Source organism: Polypterus senegalus, chromosome 8 (genome assembly GCF_016835505.1).
Source record: "Polypterus senegalus isolate Bchr_013 chromosome 8, ASM1683550v1, whole genome shotgun sequence".
Lineage (NCBI taxonomy): Eukaryota > Metazoa > Chordata > Cladistia > Polypteriformes > Polypteridae > Polypterus > Polypterus senegalus.
Genome location: NC_053161.1, coordinates 112,361,727 through 112,384,714, shown reverse-complemented (window position 1 = coordinate 112,384,714; position 22,988 = coordinate 112,361,727). Strand labels below are relative to the sequence as shown.

The window sequence follows — 22,988 nt, the reverse complement described above, 5'->3', positions numbered from 1 at the left end:
TGTGGAACGTAACTTCCACGATAGATGGAGGATCACTGTATATGTTTCCTGGTTGAACTGTAAAACATCTTGCAGGTGTGAGTAAGGAGCCTCTGACAGGTCATACAGCTCTAGGGTCTGCCCTACTGTTCCATCATTGATTTTGTTTTTTTTTTGTTCATTTTGTTTGCTACAGCTTTCAGCAGGAGTAAAGGTGACAGATCACAAATGATCTTTCATATGTACCAGTCTAACATGCATGTCCTACTCCCTGCTATGGTGTAGCTACTTGAGGGTAACCTTAAAATGGACAGCCTTTTGTACTGCCAGTCTGATGAAACTTTACGTACTGTCTGGAAACTGAAACTTTCAGTAAAAATGAAGTGTGCTAAACATAGCTTGATTTGGGAGCATTGAGTGAGAACCAATTGGTGACTGGTGGTAATTAAAAGAAAACACAAACAGGTTACCCAGTAATAGAAAAAAAAAACATGTTATAAATGAATTTTGTTGACTTAAAAGACTTCAGGCAGTCTTATCTTGAGTCCTCTGCTATATTCTGTCTAATGATACATGCCACCGTAGGAAAATATTTTACTGAGAAAACACAAGAGCTGAAAACTCAGAATAGTAAATGAGGGATGGCCAGTAGCAACAAAGTGAAGTTATTATATTGATAATTATGTCACAACATGATAATACTGCAATGTTTTATGCTTTAAACTATTATTGAAAATCAATTCAGCAGTATATTTTAGATTACCACTCCATACACTTATGGGCAAAAATGTCAATCTGTTACTGTAAATGCTATCAGAAAACCCTCTACTCTGATAATTTAAAATTAATTGTTTTCTCATTACAAGAATGTATCTCAAGTATATATGCAATCTCCACATTAAGACTATGAATACTCTGTTCTCATGTATAACATACATATAAGTGTATCATCTAAATTTATCACTAGGTTATCCCTTGCAAGATGAGCTTTCTAGTAGGGCTGTCAATTATTGAGACTATAATGCTTTTTTGTAATCTAAATCCAGTATGATTTAAGGTTAAAGTTATTAGATAGATAGATACTTTATTAATCCCAAGGAGAAATTCACATACTGATAAAACATTATATTACATATTACATGCATAATATATTTAAAATTGCATGTATTTTTGGAGTTTTTAAGTAAGGGTGTCTTCTTCATAATATATTTCAATTAAAGGAGCCAAAAATATATTGAATAGGTATCAAGTATTATGAAATTTCACTGCCATTAGCATCATGCCATGCCTATTTGGTTAAGTATTAATTCTCTGCTGGGGAATGTTACATTTTTTTTGTTTGATGAATATATAAAAACACTTAAATGAACTTGCTAGATAAAGAGTGTAATTTATTAATGCTTGGTAATAAGGAATGGGTTAACACAATTAATTTCAAATTCATCTATGCTTACTTTATGGCTCTAATCGAGACTGATGGCAAAAGAACACAGACTGTGCCAGCTACCAAACAGAAAGTAATGGTTTTGTTTGTGAAAATTTTCTTAAACCTTTTATAATATGTTGACTCTACAAGCAGTCCCCAGGTTACGTACGAGATTGGGACTGTAGGTTTGTACTTAAGTTGAATTTGTATGTAAGTCGGAACAGGTACATTATTTTAATAAATGCTATTGTTGACCAACCTTAACCAAGTGCTCTGCCAATGAATGATGGAGTTTCACCCCTCTCTGACCTTTTTATTATTTCTACTTTATTTTCAATGGTGATGGTTTTTCTCTTCTTTACTGTATTACCAGCACTTGCATCAGATTTGTGTTTCAGAGACATTCTTGAAGGGTGAAGACAAAAGGTTAAGATGAGCTCTTCTGCACAGCGCTATACACGCTATCACAGCAGGAAGGCACCCATCAACACGTCTGATGTACTGACAAGAGACAACTTCCTGCTATGTGCGTAACAGTACAAGCAGGCTTACTATTAAATATGACTGGGGTAGGCAAAGAGGGGTTAATTACTCGCACAACACACTGTCACCTCCAAGAACAGTATGCTGCCTGCAGTGTCCACCCAACGAGAACGAACACGGTGCGGCCAAAGGCTGGTAGTAAATCGCCCAACCCCAATTCTACAGGCAGCCATCCAAGGCATACTACAATGATACCCCTGCTGCCCCGTTCACCCTCAGTGGCCTCCGTTCAGCCACAAACAAGTCACCACTTGCAGCATTACCAGCTGTGTGTGCTGGGCGGGCAGTGAAATGCCCCCCATCCACTCCATTCAGCCTGCGCCCAATCAGGAGCAGTAGCTGCGTCAGCGTAGTGGGTGGGCAGCGAACCATCATCCTGCACACGAGCGATAGCTTTGGCCCCGGTGACTATGGACCACAGGTCACCGCTTGCTGGTGGGAGCCGCCTGAAGGACACTACACTGCACAAGCAGCGAAATCGCCCCCCTCCAGCCACCGCTTGCAGTATTCCCAGGCCGAAGATGACGGAGCGGCAGTTACTGAGGCGCATGCGTCACAGCTGCGGCCTCGCTCGTAAGTCGTAGGTCGGATGTCCATAACCTGTGGACTACCTGTATTTCCCTGCGGTGGGCTAGCGTCCTGCCCAGGAACTGTTCCTGCCTTGCGCCCTGTGTTGGCTGGGATTAGTTCCAGCGGAACCCCGTGACCCTGTGTTAGGATATAGCAGGTTGGAAAATGACTGACTGACTAACTGACACTATTTTCTTGCTTCAGGTTATAAAAAAAAAAAAAAAAAAAAAAAAAGACCCAGCGCAAAACACCTGTTGACAGTAAACTTAATATGTACTTTGTTGTAAGTCAATCACTGCTACAAGGTCTGCCACCGAAACATGTAAATATTGACAGATATGTTTGTTCCAGCCTTTTGATTACACTAAAGGAGCACAATTCAACCAGGAATGATTATGATGCCTCCCCTATCTGGATATGGTGGTAAGGTGCAATTATAGAATGTGTTCTCAAATGTAACACCAAAGAAAAGTATATGTGTATCTGCTGGGACAATGCAAAATTTGTACTAAAACAAATTCCATACAAAGTTAGCTAAAATAATATTTTAGGAAATCTGATCTTAGAAATTTTTATTGTTTAGTATAGTATTAACTTTTTTCTATTAGTCTGGAATTAAATGAAATGACCTGAACTTAAAACTTAAACTTGAGCATTGACCCAGCCAGCACACTTAAAGCTCAATGAGGGGCTCAAAAAATAAGACTAATCTCCAGCATTGCATTTTATTTTTATTTTTTTAGTCCTATTCTCTAATTTAATTCTAGCATAACTGCTCCTTTATGAAGCATCCTCTGCAGAAATTCTCTTACTGACAGAATGCAACCAGTTTATTTCTACATTTTAAATAACAGTACTAGCACTGCATTGTACATAAAGATTATGCCAAAGGAAATGCTGCCTATATGCAAGTCAATTAAGACATGTAGCATATGTTAATTAATTAATATATATGATTTTGAAACAATAAACAAATAAATAAATAATATCATTTCATTCTAATCTCACCTTTTTGTACAAGTCTGTCAATTTAAAATAAAAGAGGCGACAGGATAAACAGCCAAAGCGCAAATAAGGACTCAGTCCTGTTGGACTTGCAAGAAGTGAGTTGGCATTCATTCGTGGTCGTTCAAAGTTAGCCACCCACGCCTAAAAAGAAGAAAAAGAAGTTATTCCATAGAGATCACATTTCAAATCATAATAAAATACTATTTTATATATGTGTAACTACATGTAGTGCAGTGCCTATAAGGAGTATTCACCCCCTTGGACACTTTCACATTTTACTATTATTATTACTATGGTGGATATTATTACTTTTTTTATTATTGATGAACATAAAAAGCCCATTGCCACTCCAGGACATTAACATTGTTGCTTTTAAGTCATTCATGTATAGTTTTGGCTTTATGCTTGATGTCTCTGTCTTACTGGAAAACAATTCTTCACACAAGAAAGTTTCTTGTATACTGCACCAGATCTTCCTCCGGGATATACTTGTATTTTGCTGCATTCATTTTTTATCTCTATCCTCACAAACATTCTGTGACCAGTTATCAAAGACACATTCTAACAGCATGTTGCTGCTTTCACCTTCCTTCAAGGGGGATGTTGTGTTTTTGATAACATGCATTGTTCAGTTTATACAAAAAACTGCATTTAATCTGATGGCCAAAAATCTGAATTTCTGTCTCATTAACAACAGAACTTTCTTCCAGCTTATTTCACTTTGCCTTCTGACAAACTCTGTGTGTGTATTTTTAACAGTGAAAACTGTGACTGTTAAAGTACCCAGGCAACAGTTGTTGTAAGTGCAGTGTCTCGAATCTCAGTTATTGTTTCTAGTAAATCCTTCAGATTTCTCATAGGATGCATGGTTGGCTTGCTCATTAGTCTTCTTCCCTGATTATTCTGCTTCTGTGACAGCATGATCTAGGGAGATATAAAGCTGTGTGAAACTATTTCTATTTATTAATGATTGATTTAATTCTACAGCAAGGAATATTCAGTGTGTTGGATATTTTCTTTTATCCATTCCCTAAATTGAGCTTTTTAAGTACCTTTTCACGGAAATGCCTGTAGTTTTCTTTTATCTTCATTGTGTAAGTTACTCCATGATACCAAATCACAAGTTGGGACATTATAGTAGATACAGGTGCAATACACAATACACAGGTGATCTCCATTTAATTATCTGATATGGTTGCACCATTAATGTGTTAAATTAATGGGGAATAATGCTTAAGTGACACTTGTCAATAAAACGGTCTTTCTCTGTTAATCAGTGTCAAAAAAACCCAATTAAATCCTCTGTGATTTAATATTACAGCCATCCTCTTTAGCTTATCTGAGATCGGGTCGCGGGGGCAGCAGCTTGAGCAGAGATGCCCAGACTTCCCTCTCCTCAGCCACTTCTACTAGCTCTTCCAGGGGAATCCCGAGGCGTTCCCAAGCCAGCTGAGAGACATAGTCAATATTACATAACAATAAAATATAAAAACTTTCAAGAGGGTGAATATTTATATGCAATTCAGATGTATATTTTCCACAGCAGTATCAAAAACTTCTTTCTTACCTTTCTCTCTAAATGTCTTTCAAGTCGAGTGAGAGCTTCAGTCTCACCACCTGGCCATACAGCAGAGGGAAGTCCTTCAGTATCAAATCCTAAAAAAAAAAAGTTTTCAAAGGATTGTAAAAAGATTTTTGAATTTACTTTGATTTGTATTTAAACAAAAACAGATTAAAGACAAGATATTTCAAGTTTTACCTAATAAACTACATTTTTTTTAAATATATGTGTATTCTGAAATTGATGCAAGCGATTCAAAAAAGTTGGTACAGGGTAGTTTGGGACTAGTAACGATGTGATAATTTAAAATAACAAGGTGATGTTAAACAGATGGGGCACTCATGTTACAGTATATAAGGAGTCTCCAAAACCGGCCTAATCTGTCAAGAGCAAGCATAGGTTGAGGCTTACTAACTTGAACATCAGCAAATAATCCAGCACTTTGAGAATGTTTCCCAAAGATAAATCAGTAGGAAGTCTGGACATTTCACTCACTACACTGCGCAATATGAGTAAAAGATTCAAGGTATCCAGTCAATTCTCTGTGCATAAAGGGCAAGGCCACAAACTAATTCTGAATACTCATGATTTTTGATATCTGAGCTGTCGCTCTCTTAAAAAATATCTTATGTCTGTAATAGATATCATGATATGGGCTTGGGAATACTTTGTAACTCTTTGAATTCTTTGTGACTCAACAAGTTTACACTTTACTATGCTAAGCAGAAGCCACACATGAACACTATTCAATAGTACCATTGATGCCCATGTGCCTGCTTTTATCTGAAATGAAAAATAGCACATTGAAATCGTGTTTTGTGTTCCAACAAATCAACTTTTCAAATAGTTTTTGGAAAAAACATTTCTTATGTTCTCCGATACAAAGAAGAAAAGGACCATCCAAGCTGTTAACAGTGTTAGCTCCAAAAGTCAGCATCTGTCTTGATATGAAGGTGTGTCAGTGCACATGGCATGATAAACTTTTAAAAATGTGACTTTTGGAGTAACGTATGCTACCATCCATCTGCCTTCTTTTCCAGGGATGTCTCTAACTGTACATTTTCCAGCAGGGCAACTCCAAACCACATTCTATTACAAGTGCATGACTGTGCAAGTTAAAGAGTGCGAGTTCTAGACTGGTCTGCCTCCACTCCTGACATGTCTCCAATTGAGAATATGTGGTACACTATTAAGCACAAAATAATCACGCTGACCAGGATTTATGTAGCGGAAGTTTGCGTACGCACAGATTTATGCATCTGGAATTTTTTGTCCGTACGCCATGTTATAGTGTGAATTCTACGCACGGCATTATACATGAGACCCCTGCTCTTTTTGATCTGTATGCTTCTATTATGTCAGATTATTCCGGGGCATAATGTAAACTACCACAGCTATGCTGACTACACACAAATGTATTTATCAATAGCCCCTGAATACCTCAACTCTCTTAGTTCACTGACACAAAACAGAAATTTTAGTGATTGGCAAAAATGGATATAATGGGGGTATTAGAAATAAAATTGATCCATCGGGATTAAAAGTCAAGATGAAGGTAAAGAATTTACGGGTAATTACTGCCTCTGACCCGAATTTTAAATCACATATTAATCAGATTACTAGGACAGCATTTTTTCACTTAACAAATATAGCAAAAGATAAATCTCTTATAACATTGCAAGATGCTGAGAAATTAGTTCACGCTTTTCTTTTCAATTGGCCAGATTACTGTAAAGCACTCCTCTCAAGACTACCCAAAAAAAGACATCAATCGAATGTAACTAGTGCTGAATGCGGTTGCTAGAATCGTAACTTGGAAAAGAAAATCTGAGCACACTGACTTTAAAATATTACTTATGGTTAACAAAGCCTTAAAAAATCCTAACTCCATCCTATACTTCAGAATGTCTTTCATCTTACACTCCAAATCATAACCTTAGATCTTCAAATGAGTGTCTGCTTATAATTCCAAGAGCTAAACTTAAAAGAAGTTGTGTTGTAGCCTTCTCCTGTTATGCACCTAAAATCTGGAATAGCTTACCAATAGAAATTTGCCAGGCTAATGCAGTACAGCATTTTACAACACTGCTAAAACACATTTTAACATGGTTTTCTCATAGATTCATTTCAGCTTAATTCTGATATTCTGTATATGCATTTAATTATCATTACCATTCATGGTGGCTCCAAAATCTGTATTAACCCCTACTTTCTCTGCTGTTCTTTTTCCGGTTTTCTGTGGTGGCGATCTGTGCCACCACCATCCCGCAATCAAAGCACCATGCTGTCCCTACATTGATGGATTAAAGGCCAGAGGTCCACATGGCCATCATCATCAAGTTCTTCCGTGTGATGCCTGAAAACTATGAGGACTCATTGAGATCATTTATATTACGTAAAATGCCTAGAGGGGGCTGGGCCAGTCTTGTGGTCTGGAACCCCTGCAGATCTTGTTTTTTTTTCTCCAGCTGTCTGGAGTTTTTTTTTTCTGTCCTACCTGGCCATCGGAACTTACTTTTATTCTATGTTAATTAGTATTGCCTAATTTTATTTTTTATGTTGTCTTTTTTTCTCTTTCTTCATTCTGTAAAGCACTTTCAGCTACATCACTGGTATGAAAATGTGCTAATATAAATGTTGTTGTATAATCCATATTTAAAATCAATGCCATAATCACATATGTTGAAAGGTATAACGATCATTAAACATCATATCTTTCTATGCACTTACCTAACTCTTCTAAAGATGGAACTCCAAACTTCTCATCATGATCATCTGATACTGGTGTTGTGCATTTACCCATCACATCAGCAGTAATGGATTCAACTGGAGTTTCCAAAGGCTCCATTCGACTAATGAGTGTCTGAAATCTCTTATAAGTTAGAGGTGGCTGTCCTCCATTTAACTCAATAATTCTAAAAAATAAAATAGTATATAAATTAACAAATCCAAACTTTAGAACCTGCTTACCATTACCACTACTTTCCAGGAATATCTGAACTAACAGTTTAAAGAAATAGGTTAGTGGTGTATGTATGTCAAGAACTTAAGAAAAACTATATAGTGCAAAACATAACTAATTTTAAGCATTTTAAGAATCCTTGATACATTTCAGTCTGAAGACATTTAAAAAAAAAAAAAAAAAAATCAATCCACATAAGCTTACTTGTCCAAATCATATAATGTGTGCGATATCCGTACAATAACTTCAACACCAGCCTCACTGGCAAGTTTTTTAATAGCTGCATCTCTTTCTTTTCCAAATGGTTCAGAATCATATTCAAATGATAGGCGACTGATATTCCACTCCTAAAAATACAAGTAAAAATGAAGAAAAAAAAAATTTATATATATATATATATACACACACACACACACACAAGGCTACTTTAAGGAATGAAATAATTTCCGTGCTAAAGTCATAAGTCAGTTAAAAAAATAATTAGAATATGCACCTTTCATGAAAATAAAAACAAACAAGAAACAAAAATATTTCCAAATGCATGCACTGAATGATACTGTTTTCTAAAAACCTCTGCCTGAATCTAGAATGAAGCTGACCACACAGATCAATTCATTAAATTCATTGAGTAAAATAAAGACTATGTACAGTGGAACCTCGTGATACGAACAGCTCTGTATACAAGAAATTCAAGATACGAGGAAAGTATGAGCAAAAAATTCAGATCTAAATACGAGCATTGGCTCTCATAACGAGCCACGAGCCAGGCTGTGGTTATGCGTGACGCATTTCCTGATCCGCCTCGACTCGGGATTCACCCAAGCTGACGCTGCCAGCCCGTCAGCTCACTCAGTGTTCCTTGTTCTCCCGTAGCGTGAGGATCTACATGTTTGTGCGCTTGTGATTTCATTGTTTCGCTGTAGCAGTTCGCCGTATAAGCGTATCCAAAAATATCGCGGACATGCAGACGGAGAATAGGAGACATTGCCCTCAAGAGGAGTACTAGGGTGTTGTACCGTGATGGCCATTATGAATGTAGAGAAAAGCCAAGCAAAATGACACCTTTTATTAGCTAACTAAAAAGATTACAATATGCAAGCTTTGATTACATCTTGCCTGAAGAAGGGGCCTGAGTTGCCTCGAAAGCTTGCATATTGTAATCTTTATAGTTAGCCAATAAAAGGTGTAATTTTGCTTGGCTTTCCTCTACCCTCAAGAGGAGAGAGAGAGAGAGAGAGAGAGAGAAAGAGAGAGAGAGAGAGAAAGAGAGAGAGAGGCTTGTGCGAGAGTGAGCGAGATAAGGAAAGAGAGAGAGAGGTGAGCAAGCGAGAGAGATAAGGAGAGAGAGAGAGACGCGTGCACGAGTGACATAGATAAGGAGAGAGAGAGAGACGTGTGCTCCAGCGAGAGAGATAAGGAGAGAGAGACGCGCACGAGAGAGAAGAACCCTCAGCTCAGTTATGATCAAATGACGCTCAGCAGACAAAGTGTATCCATACTACTCGTATTGCAAGACATCACTCGTTTTATCAAATCAAAATTTTTAAAAAATTTAGCTCGTCTTACAAAACACTCATAAACCAAGTTACTCGCAAACCGAGGTTCCACTTGTATATATTATTTATCAGTGTTATTTGCTAGGAAAATTGATTTTTATGTTGATATTTTTGCAGGTGGAACGGATTAACTGGATTCCCATTATTTTCAATGGGGAAGTTTGTTATAGATACGAGAAATTCGCTATATAAGCTCAGTGCTGGAACGAATTAAACTCATATCTCGAGGTTCCATTGTATTTTGTTGACTAAACTGCTTTAATTTTACAAACCTACCTTGAAAAGTCTTGGAAACACATCTGCTGGCTGCCCACGTATTACAAACAGGCGAGAATTCAACTTTCGAAGGTTAGCATCAAGATCTTCAAGACACTGAAGCAGAAACCTTTAAATCAAACAAACACAAATTTATTACACAAATGCGTTGTAATGACACAATAATGTTGACTGTTTCAGTGAGCCATTGTGATTAGCACACTTGAAAAATCTATGCAATTAAATTTCATAAGAATAATGAAACAATTTAAGCTACAAAAAATGTCTGTAGCTTCATAGATTCATTTTTCTTAAGAGGTTTAATTATGCAGTGTATGTATATGTGTATGGAGGAATATTGCGGACATTTAAATAAATAAATTAATGTGTAAATATATAAAAGTACTGTGAAATGTGAGCATAAATAAATAAATGTGTCATAAAATGAGAGCCTAAATAAATAAATATGTCATGAAATGAGAGCATAAATAAATAAATGCATCACGAAATGTTTTTTGTTGCTTATTTATTTATTTCATCATTTTCCGTAACATTCCTCCAAACCGTCATGAAATATGACTTGAAATAAAACTGTCACTTTCACTCGTCAAAGTTGAGAGGGTGGGATCTAACACACCCTCTAGTTACTGATTGGTGAATGGATAACACAAGAATTAATTAGAAAAATGCTTACTACTGCCGATGAAATGGATTCTGTCGAAGATATTACGTATTTCAGACAGAGAACTGAAGATTTATCAGAAGAAATTACAATGTTGGCAGCCCTTTTAGACTCCGATATAGATTAAACTATTTTAGAAATTATCGAAGAACAGGTGGAACAGACTCTACTACACTCCAGTTCAGGTGACACAGTTCCCTGCTCTGGATGTTTATCCTTTTTACATTTACCATTCTTTTTTACAGAAATTACATAATAAAAGCTGAAAAACACCAGTGCATACTATTTCTAAGTAAGGCAAATAAATACTTTTTATAAGTGGCTTGAATCACACCTGCTGTTGTTCAATCCATGTCAAAGAACACGTTATCATGTGATGCAAAATACCAATTCATCCTGAATAATAACGCTTTACTGCAAAGATATTTTCCTAGCACCAAAATGAATGTAAAGCTCAAAACGAAACACTTCTTTAGCATCCATCTGAAGTTGGCCAAAGACCAACTGGAAAAGCCTGAAGACTTCCAGATGTTTTGTTATTTGGACAAAATTGAACCTACTCGGCACAAAAACACCATGAGGACATCCAAGCACCAATAAAACTATGAGCAAGAGTCATAGCGAGAGTGTCTTTGCATGAAGCAGTTTTTCTTACTCTGTCCCTGGGTGGAAGGAATCATGAATTATGAGAATATCAACAGTCTTGGGAAATATGTCAGGCCATCAGTTTGAAAACCCAAAGCAAATGTTTCTTCAAGACACACATTCTTACCTTTTAAGTAACTCCACTAAAGAATAACAGGAAGAAGAGGGTCCATGTCCAAGCCAAAGCCCTCACCTTGAATCCTATTGAAATTTAGTGTAATGACCTAAAGAGGATTGTTCACAGTTATGTGGTGTTTATGTGGAATTTTGTAAAAACGATTGGTAAAAATCCTTCCAGTAAAACTTTACAAATCAGTAATTGGCCACAGGCAGTACTACAAGTACTACAAGCCTGGAAAGGATTTGTTTATTGTTGCACAAGAGAATATCTGATGATTTGTTAAATATCAAAGTCAAAGTTCAAATCCCTTTAAATCTGTGAGAGGTCTTAATTAAGGATATTCTATCTATACATCCATTAAAAAGTTAATTACATAGCTCTTTAATGTCTAAAACAATGACCACCATGAAAAGTTTAAAGACTTTCCTACTGAAACCACCAAGCCCTACGGCAGATGCAGATTAACCAGAAATCACATTCTCTTTTTGTTTTGCTTTACTACATTGCCCCTCCTTGAACCATCACCTTATCGTGGTGGAGGGGTTTGCGTGTCCCAATGATCCTAGGAGCTACAGTATGTTGTCCGGGGCTTTATGCCCCTGGTAGGGCCACCCAAGGCAAACTGGTCCTAGGTGAGGGATGAGACAAAGAATGGTTCAACAAACCTCCAATGAAGAATAAAACTGTGACGACGCTTTCCCTTGCCCGACGCTGGTCACCGGGCCCCTCTGGAGCCAGGCCTGGAGGTGGGGCTCGATGGGAGCGCCTGGCCGGGCCTGCACCCATGGGGCTCGGCCGGCACAGCCCAAGAGGTAACGTGGGTCCTCCTCCCATGGGCTCACCACCTATGGGAGGGGCCAAGGAGGTTGGGTGCAGTGTGAGTTGGGTGGTGGCGGGCGGGACCTTGGCGGTCTGATCCTCGGCTACAGAAACTGGCTCTTGGGACGTGGAATGTCACCTCTCTGAAGGGGAAGGAGCCTGAGCTAGTGCGCAGGTGAGAGGTTCCGCTAGATATAGTCGGACTCACCTCGACGCACAGCTTGGACTCTGGAACCAATCTCCTTGAGAGGGGCTGGACTCTCTACCACTCTGGAGTTGCCCCAGGTGAGAGGCGCCGAGCAGGTGTGGGCATACTTATTGCCCCCCGACTTGGAGCCTGTGCGTTGGGGTTTACCCCGGTGGACGAGAGGGTGGCCTCCCTCCGCCTTCGGGTGGGGAAGGGTCCTGACTGTTGTTTGTGCGTATGCGCAACAGCAGTTTGGAGTATCCACCCTTTTGGAGTCTCTGGAGGGGTGCTAGAGGGCATACCTTCTGGGATTCCCTCTTTTGCTGGGAGACTTCAATGCTCACGGGCAATGACAGTGAGACCTGGAAGGGCGTGATTGGGAGGAATGGCCCCGATCTGAACCCGAGCGGTGTTTTGTTATTGGACTTCTGTGCTCGCCACGGATTGTCCATAACGAACACCATGTTCAAGCATAAGGGTGTTCATATGTGCACTTGGCACCAGGACACCCTAGGCCTCAGGTCGATGATCGACTTTGTGGTGTGTCGCCGGACTTGGCCATATGTCTTGGACACTCGGGTGAAGAGAGGGGCGGAGCTGTCAACTGATCACCACCTGGTGGTGAGTTGGCTTCATGGTGGGGAAGATGCCGGTCAGACCTGGTAGGCCCAAACGTGTTGTGAGGGTCTGCTGGGAACGGCTGGCAGAGTCCCCTGTCAGAAGTAGCTTCAACTCCCACCTCCGCAGAACTTCAACCACGTCCGAGGGAGGTGGGGACATTGAGTCCAATGGGCCATGTTCCGTGCCTCTATTGTTGAGGCGGCTGACCGGAGCTGTGGCCGCAAGGTGGTCGGTGCCTCGTCGGCGGCAATCCCCAACCCGCTGGTGGACACCGCGTGAGGGATGCCGTCAAGCTGAAGAAGGAGTCCTATAGGACTTTTTGTCCTGTGGGTCTCTGGAGGCAGCTGATAGGTACCGCAGGCCAAGCGGAACGGCTTCGTTGTTGCTGAGGCAAAACTCGGGCATGGGAGGAGTTTGGAGGCCATGGAGAACGACTTTGGACGGCTTCGAGGAGATTCTGGTCCACCGTCCGCGCCTCAGGAGGGGAAGCAGTGCAGTGTCAACACCGTATATGGTGGGGATGGTGCGCTGCTGACCTCACTGACGCTGGGTCGGTGGGGGAGTACTTCAAGACCTCCTCAATCCCACTAACATGCCTTCCACGAGGAAGCAGAGCCTGGGGACTCTGAGGTGGGCTCTCCCATCTCTGGGACTGAAGTCACCGAGGTGGTCAAAAACTCCTTGGTGGCAGGGCCCCGGGTGGATGAGATACCGAGTTCCTTAAGGCTCTGGATGTTGTAGGACTGTCTTGGTTGACACGTCTCTGCAACATCGCATGGACATCGGGACAGTGCCTCTGGATTGGCAGACGGGGTGGTGGTCCCCTCTTTAAAAGGGGACCGGAGGGTGTGTTCCAACTATAGAGGGATCACACTCCTCAGCCTCCCTGGAAAAGTCTATTCGGGGTTCTGGAGAGGAGGGTCCGTGGATAGTCAACCTCGGATTCAGGAGGAACAGTGTGGTTTTCCCTGGTCGGAACAGTGGACCAGCTCTTCACCCTTAGCAGAGTCCTGAGGGTGCATGGGAGTTTGCCCACCAGGTCTACATGTGTTTTGTGGACTTGGAAAAGGCATTCGACCGTGTCCCTCGGGAATCCTGTGGGGTGCTCGAGTATGGGGTACCGGACCCCTGATAAGAGCTGTTCGGTCCTGTACAACCGTGTCAGAGCTTGGTCCGCATTGCCGCAGTAAGTCGAGCCCGCTTCCAGTGAGAGTTGGACTCGCCAGGGCTGCCCTTTGTCACCGATTCTGTTCATAACTTTTATGGACAGAATTTCTAGGCGCAGCCAGGGTGTTGAAGGGGTCCGGTTTGGTGGACTCAGGATTGGGTCACTGCTTTTGCAGATGATGTTGTCCTGTTTGCTTCATCAGGCCGTGATCTTCAGCTCTCTGGATCGGTTCGCAGCTGAGTGTGAAGCGGCTGGGATGAGAATCAGCACCTCCAAATCCGAGACATGGTCCTCAGCCGAAAAGGGTGGAGTGCCCTCTCAGGGTTGGGGAGAGATCCTGCCCCAAGTGGAGGAGTTCAAGTATCTCGGGTCTTGTTCACAGTGAGGGAAGAATGGAGCGTGAGATGACAGGCGGATCGGTGCGGCATCCGCAGTGATGGGCTCTGCATCGGTCTGTGTGGTGAAAAGGAGCTGAGCCGTAAGGCAAAGCTCTCAATTTACCAGTTGATCTACGTTCCTACCCTCACCTATGGTCATGAGCTATGGGTAGTGACCAAAGAACGAGATCGCGATACAAGCGGCTGAAATGAGTTTCCTCCGCAGGGTGTCTGGGCTTTCCCTTAAAGATAGAGTGAGGAGCTCGGTCATCCAGGAAGGGCTCAGAGTAGAGCCGCTGCTCCTCCGCATCGAGAGGAGTCAGATGAGGTGGCTCTGGCATCTGATCAGGATGACTCCTGGACGTCTCCCTGGTGAGGTGTTCCGGGCACGTCCAACCAGGAGGAGGCCCCGGGGAAGACCCAGGACACGCTGGAGGGACTATGTCTCCCGGCTGGCATGGGAACGCCTTGGGACTCTCCCGGAAGAGCTGGAAGAAGTGGCCCGGGGAGAGGGAAGTCTGGGCCTCTCTGCTTGCTGCTGCCCCGCGACCACCTCGGATAAGCGGAAGAGGATGGATGGATGGATGGATGGATGGATTTACTACATTGGCATTCAAATTTTATTAATACTATCTTAAAAATGTAATTAGATTTATAGCAATGAGTGGCCTTGCTTCAACCAATGTTGCTGCTCACTGTACAATACAATATGGAAAGAGTGGTCACCTATGCACTAAAACAGATGCTTACCAGGGGCAAAATCCTCCATATGTCAATGAAACACAAAGTTGGAATGCGATATGAAGGAACGCAGCGCGGTTTTGACATTGCAAAGTAGAAATTAACGAAAGACACATCTGTGTAAAGTTCATATCAGTAAGTAAAAAAGTAATAGGCTTAGTGTGAATGCCATCTACAGTATTTCTTTCCAGAAGACATATTTGAATTCCCAAATTATTTTTTTTAAGGGGCTCTGCAGTCACATTCAGAGTCACTCATGAATCTATTATGCACACCTGGGGATTTGAGTGGAAAAGCAAAGCACCTGGACAAACAATGACAAAAAGAAGTGGAGAATATGTAAACTCTACACTGCCAAAATTTAAAACCAGCTTCCTGGACCTGTGAGGCAACAAATAGTTCTAGTCTATTAAAATAATTTTTGTTTCATATAAAACTACTAAATTAATCAAAATCAAAGACTGGAAATTCATTTACTGTAAATAATATATGCAGATTGTTCATATACTCAAATTTAAAAAATTTAATTTGTTTGTTTTACAATAAATAATGCATTCAAAGACTAGGGCCCTATGATTTCCGTGATGCGGATAACACGGACAGAAACACAGAGTTTAGATTTAAAAACAGAAATGTGTGGAATTTAGAGACTGAAGGGATGACTGTTATAAAACTTCCCAATAAATTAAACGATTGAACAATCTGTAGTTCTGTCATTCAGATACTATTTTCTAGTTTGTTGTTTTTGAAGCGAACGCAATTCTTCATAGAGATCCAGTCATGCTCTCTATCTGTTTGTGTGCATGTTTTCTTGTTAAAGGCATGCGAATCAGCTAACTGCACGGGACAGAAATGTCGAAGCGAGTGGTATCAGATACCATAACTACATCGAAAGAACTAAGAAACAAGATCTTAACTGCAAAATTGTGTATACAGTGGTGTGAAAAACTATTTGCCCCCTTCCTGATTTCTTATTCTTTTGCATGTTTGTCACACAAAATGTTTCTGATCATCAAACACATTTAACCATTAGTCAAATATAACACAAGTAAACACAAAATGCAGTTTTTAAATGATGGTTTTATTATTTAGGAGAAAAAAATCCAAACCTACATGGCCCTGTGTGAAAAAGTAACTGCCCCCTGAACCTAATAACTGGTTGGGCCACCCTTAGCAGCAATAACTACAATCAAGCGTTTGCGATAACTTGCAATGAGTATTTTACAGCACTCTGGAGGAATTTTGGCCCACTCATCTTTGCAGAATTGTTGTAATTCAGCTTTATTTGAGGGTTTTCTAGCATGAACTCCCTTTTTAAGGTCATGCCATAGCATCTCAATTGGATTCAGGTCAGGACTTTGACTAGGCCACTCCAAAGTCTTCATTTTGTTTTTCTTCAGCCATTCAGAGGTGGATTTGCTGGTGTGTTTTGGGTCATTGTCCTGTTGCTGCACCCAAGATCGCTTCAGCTTGAGTTGACGAACAGATGGCCGGACATTCTCCTTCAGGATTTTTTGGTAGACAGTAGAATTCATGGTTCCATCTATCACAGCAAGCCTTCCAGGTCCTGAAGCAGCAAAACAACCCCAGACCATCACACTACCACCACCATATTTTACTGTTGGTATGATGTTCTTTTCTGAAATGCTGTGTTCCTTTTACGCCAGATGTAACGGACATTTGCCTTCCAAAAGTTCAACTTTTGTCTCATCAGTCCACAAGGTATTTCCCAAAAGTCTTGGCAATCATTGAGATGTTTCTTAGCAAAATTTAGACGAGCCCTAATGTTCTTTTTGCTTAACAGTGGTTTATGCCTTGGAAATCTGCCATGCAGGCTGTTTTGCCCAGTCTCTTTCTTATGGTGGAGTCGTGAACACTGACCTTCATTGAGGCAAGTGAGGCCTGCAGTTCTTTAGACGCTGTCCTGGGGTCTTTGTGACCTCTCGGATGAGTCGCCTCTGCGCCTTGGGGTAATTTTGGTCGGCCGCCACTCCTGGGAAGGTTCACCACTGTTCCATGTTTTTGCCATTTGTGGATAATGGCTCTCACTGTGGTTCGCTGGAGTCCCAAAGCTTTAGAAATGGCTTTATGACCTTTACCAGACTGATAGATCTCAATTACTTCTGTTCTCATTTGTTCTTGAATTTCTTTGGATCTTGGCATGATGTCTAGCTTTTGAGGTGCTTTTGGTCTACTTCTCTGTGTCAGGCAGCTCCTATTTAAGCGATTTCTTGATTGAAACAGGTGTGGCAGTAATCAGGCCTGGGGGTGGCTACGGAAATTGAACTCAGGTGTGATATACCACAGTTAGGTTATTTTTTAACAAGGGGGCAATTACTTTTTCACACAGGGCCATGTAGGTTTGGATTTTTTCTCCCTAAATAATAAAACCATCATTTAAAACTGCATTTTGTGTTTACTTGTGTTATATTTGACTAATGGTTAAATGTGTTTGATGATCAGAAACATTTTGTGTGACAAACATGCAAAAGAATAAGAAATCAGGAAGGGGGCAAATAGTTTTTCATACCACTGTATATACATACATAAAGTATATATACATACACTAGGGGGCTCTGCCCCTGCTTGCTTCACTGGCCAACCCTCGGGCAGGCACTACGTGCTAGCCACTTTGCAGCTCTTCCGCTTGCTTATGGGGAAGTGGATGTACAATTGAAACAGATTGTTATTTTTATGGGAATTGTTACATATGCATGATAGAACTATTTTACATTACAGGGAGTAATTAACCATAGTAAAAATAGTAAAACATAATAAATTGAAAGAAAATTATGTTTCATGTTGCGTTATACGTTTTCGTTCTGTTTGGCTTTGACATTAACATGCAAATACTTTTCAAACTTACACTTTTTACTGTAAAACTTCATTAAAAACAATATTTGGAATTAACGTTTTGTCAATAGCGCACTGAATTTTGATTCTGTGTTTGGACTTACACCCTGACAATGCAACATATAACTGCCCGTGAATTAATATTGTTTCTTTCTCTCTAATAAACAAACAGACTTTTTCAAATGTCAAATACGAATGGAATATCAAGATCTCCATTGATGTCTAATGTTATCCACGGAGGATATACTACATTATCTTTCTTGTCACCTGTTAAAATTTTAAATGTCAGAATTGTTCGATCAATTTTGAATACAACTAATCTTGTCCTATTGTATAGCACATCGCTCATACATATATTATGCAATAACACTACGATACATACTGTACTTCTTTCAACAGTAATTTGGCCAGTGGAAGATTGGACGGTGTTAACAGTTAATAGATATTCTACGGGATATTGTAAGTTGATGTTTTCCTCTTCCGCACCATCACCACCAATTGTTTCAGCATGGTCTATTTATACTCACTTAACCGATTTTTAAATTAATTTGTTTGACTTCATCGTTTCTCTGTGCTAGGATTTCTCGTATACTAAATTCTTCTCTTGATAACCCTTCATGATGAAATTCTTCAATAAGATTTGGGCATAAGAAGTCTTCTTTTATTGGGAACCTAAAGTGAGAAAAGCGTAAAAATTTATAAGAGCTGAGAGCGCAGGAGCTGTTTCTGACAAAAGCATTCACATGAATGAGAGGACCATGGGCATCGGCCATTAACCGAAAATGATTGAGAGTAGGGCGAGAGTTGAAAAAATCTCTTGCCAATTGACTTGTCTCAAGATTTTCTTTTATAATATATATTTTATAATATTATCTCTCTCTTATATATATATTAGTATATATATATATATATACTAATAAAAGGCAAAGCCCTCACTCACTCACTCATCACTAATTCTCCAACTTCCCGTGTAGGTAGAAGGCTGAAATTTGGCAGGCTTATTCCTTACAGCTTACTTACAAAAGTTAAAGCAGATTTCATTTCGAAATTCTACACGTAATGGTCATAACGGTCGATAACGGTCGACAACGTCCGCCATGTTGAACTTTCTTATTTATGCACCCATCTTCACGAAATTTGGTAGGTGGCTTCCCTGCGCTAACCAAAACCAATATACGTACTTATTTCGTTGGTATGACGCTACTGTCGGCCACCATATTGAACTTTCCAACGTCACTAATTCTCCAACTTCCCGTGTAGGGAGAAGGCTGAAATTTGGTACTTATTTCAGTGGTATGATGCCACTGTCGGCCGCCATATTGAACTTTTCAACGGTCTTTGTTATTTATGGGCCCATCTTCAATAAATTTGGTACGCGGGTTCCCAACACTAACTAAATACTACTTACGTACATATATACGTTCATAGCCTGCAGCTCAGTCACCGTGTGAGGCAGCGTTGGGTCACCCATCCCAACGCCTCCCACGTTGTTGGCTGCCTGCCTATATAAGGCCGTCCGTCGCTCCAGTCTCTACATTCCCTTCCTTGCTTCACCACGGGATTCACGTCTCCCTGCTGATAACTACAGCCTTTTTATTTAATCCACAGCTTCTCCGCTGTTTTATTGTTCATTTGTTACGATTATAGTTATTGTGTAGGTATTTTAGACTTACTTTACTTTGGTTAGGTACCCATTTCCTTTATTATTCTATCATCCATTATCATTCTCATTAACATGTCTATCGAGGTGATCACCATCGATCAAAGAACTGTCACTTACCGAGTTGTTTCCATGCCCAGAGATGGCACCTACTTTTTCCATTTTCTTTGTTACATATTGCACAGCCATATCAGGCTCACTCTTGATATCTGGAGGAACATTGTGTCTTATTTATTGAATGACTAGGACAGGTTCAAGGTGTGGACTGATGTCGGTACAGGAGATAATTATACTACACAGGAGCACTATAAGAGTGAAATGCTTAAGCCCTTCACCTATGCATCTGCATGTGAGTTGATGGCTGCCGCTGAATTGTTCGGTTGTCGCTTTTAAGTGTACCGAAATGGCCAAATATTTTACACCTTTCGACAACCGTCAATGCCTCTTAAACATCTTAGATTGACAGGTGACGATTTCAATAGTGAACACTTTGATGTTTATGAATGTTTAAACTCTCAAAAGCTGGATGTGAAGTTATCGATGAAACCGGTTGTATACTTGCAACGCTTGACAGATGCTGAATGTCTCTTCAACACAAGTCCTACAAATACTGTCATAATTGAAACAAACCATGAAACTCAAACTGATTATGACAGCAGCATTCCAAGCTGTGAGATTTGAAACAAGATTACAGTTCACATGGCCAACTGTACGTTGCATGCTCAAGAGTAAGCTCAGCGCACAGGTTGGTCATATTACTATTACTACTATTACTATTATTATATATCTATATAATTCACTAAGGGCAAGCAAGAAGCACGCAAGACAGACAGCCCCGGACGCCATCTAATGGCGATACCATGGGATACACATGACAGGGCCAGGCCCGCCAACTCTAAGACCATGGGATACGCTTGACAGAGTCCCGTCCGCCAACTCTAACTCTCCTCCCGCGTCCATAAACTGGTCCCGCCCACACGCAGCCAACACGGCATTTCTCGCCAAGCATCTGCAGTACGCTTACAAAATTAAGCAAACTCTACATGCAGCAAAAATTTACTTCTCCAGCTAGATTCCATGCTCAGAACCATCAAATCCTTCGCTAAATTAGGGATTAATATGTGAATTTCCCCTTGGGATCTGTGAATTTCCCACTGGGATTAATAAAGTATCTATCTATCTAAATCATGCAAACACATGCATGAAATCGCTCAGTTCAATCCAACAGCATCTGTACGAATGCTTTTGGAGGAAAACCCTAAGCAGGATTTACGACGATACAATGCCCCGACATGTCACACCAATGTTGCAGCGATTTTCATCGGAGAAGATAGCGAACCACCTGCCAAAAGGGACATTTGCATCTGTCCAATAGGCAACTCCTGTAAACAGATTTCCAAACTCAATATAAATTGCGATTCTATGGTTTACCCACTTTTATTCCCTTACGGAGACATTGGCTGGCACAAAGATTTACAACATGTTCCCGATAAAAGAACCGCCAAGCGAAGAATGTTTACTCAATGCCAATTTTATGCGTACAGATTAGCAATGAGGAATATATATAGATTTTGTACTCCAGCGGCGAACTATTCCAACAGTACGTCATAAATGCGTATGTTAAAACAGAGGGCGCGTGTCTCAACTATCTCAGATTAGATCAACAAAATTTGCGCATGGAACAATACAAAGGATTGTCAGACACACTGCAAGCAAACGCTGAAAATAACAACGTATGTGTAGGCAAAATAATCATATTACCGTCCACATTTCCAGGAAGTCCAAGATACATGCAACAAAACTATCAGGATGCCATGGCCATAGTACGTAAATTCAGACAGCCTCATTTATTTATCACTTTCTCATGTAATCCTGCTTGGCCGGAAATTCTACGTGCACTGTCGGATACCCAAAGACCGGAGCACAGACCTGATATTGTAGTACGAGTCTTTTGGATTAAGCTGCAGGAATTACTCAGAGACATTCTATAACAACATTTATTTCAGGTTGTTATTGATTATATTTAAGTAATCGAATTTCAGAAGCGCAGCATTCCTCATACCATCATGCTGTTTACTCTTCACAATAATTCTAACAACCAGTCTTCAGCCACGGTCAGTTGTACGTGGCTTTTTCTAGGGTTAGATCTTTTGACTCATTATCTGTCGTCACCACCAAAACACCTATTTCACACCTGTGCCTTTCAAGAAGTATTTATTTCTTCTTGATTTCTGAATTCCTTTCTCACCGTTTTCTGTTCCTATTATTACATCGCCGTATGCTACGGTGGGCTTCGGCTAGTATATATATAACATGCTAACACCCACACACACACATTAATATATATGAATGAAAGTGAAGGTGTGCGATGCGGTTTGCTTATTTGTGGTCAGAGATCCAAAAAGGGAGAAGATGAGTCACATATCAATAAATCAGGTGAATCTAATATAAACACGGCCAAAATGTATACAATATATACTTTTGTTACATAAAAAAAAAAACAAATTGAATATTTTGAAATGTTTGGGAGGGTTTTAGTCATGTGCACTCCACTAGTGAACAGCAGTTTAGGTATTACACTGTTTAACAAATATATTTACTGTAGAATCATGTCATTATGTTTCCTTTACTTTCACAAACTATAAAGAGGTGCAAAAATAGGTCAGTGCTGCAGTCGTCTGCATATGGCTGTACCACACTGACTGACAGCGTGACCTACTTTCTCCGGCAGAGTACAAATTATCATTTCTGCAGGCAACAGACAATATCATCTATAGTGGTCAGCTAAATACACATGCAGTCTACATAAAGTTCATAGTAGGTAGCTATATGAAATATATTCCTGTGAACTAACCGACAGTCAGGTAACATTAATCCATTTAATAAAGATAGCTATTCGTGCAATGAAGAAATGTCTTTGTCATACAATAGAGAGGGTAAGCAAACATGAACTGTTCACATAAAAGTAGGTGAGCATGAAAACAGCATAGCTACAGCTGAACAGATGCAGTATGTGCTGATACAGTATTGTGTTGTATAAGTTTAAATATTCTGGCCACTAATTTTGCATTTATACTAATTTAATTTGACAAAATTACCCTTCCTCTGGGACAGTGAGAAAAGGAGAAAAAAAAATATTCTGGAAAATGGAGGCTTTTATTTGTTTCAGAATGCTGTTTAGGAAAATTATTTTATTGTATTGTACTTTTTGCATACCATTTCTCCATTTCCAACATCGTGCCTTATTTTCTGTA

The 22,988-nt window shown here is 40.2% G+C and overlaps 1 protein-coding gene across 2 annotated transcripts in view; it reads right to left on the bottom strand.

Annotated features, from left to right (window-relative positions):
• Nucleotides 1–22,988, bottom strand: part of cry1b (cryptochrome circadian regulator 1b) — a 92,633-nt gene that overhangs the window by 44,611 nt on the left and 25,034 nt on the right. For both annotated transcript variants that reach the window (XM_039761621.1, XM_039761622.1), the window contains exons 2-6: nt 9,882–9,990; nt 8,254–8,396; nt 7,818–8,002; nt 5,094–5,182; nt 3,527–3,667 (exon numbers count right to left, since the gene is read on the bottom strand). In XM_039761621.1, the coding sequence (XP_039617555.1) occupies nt 3,527–3,667; nt 5,094–5,182; nt 7,818–8,002; nt 8,254–8,396; nt 9,882–9,990 (667 nt within the window). The remainder of the gene's footprint in view (nt 1–3,526; nt 3,668–5,093; nt 5,183–7,817; nt 8,003–8,253; nt 8,397–9,881; nt 9,991–22,988) is intronic.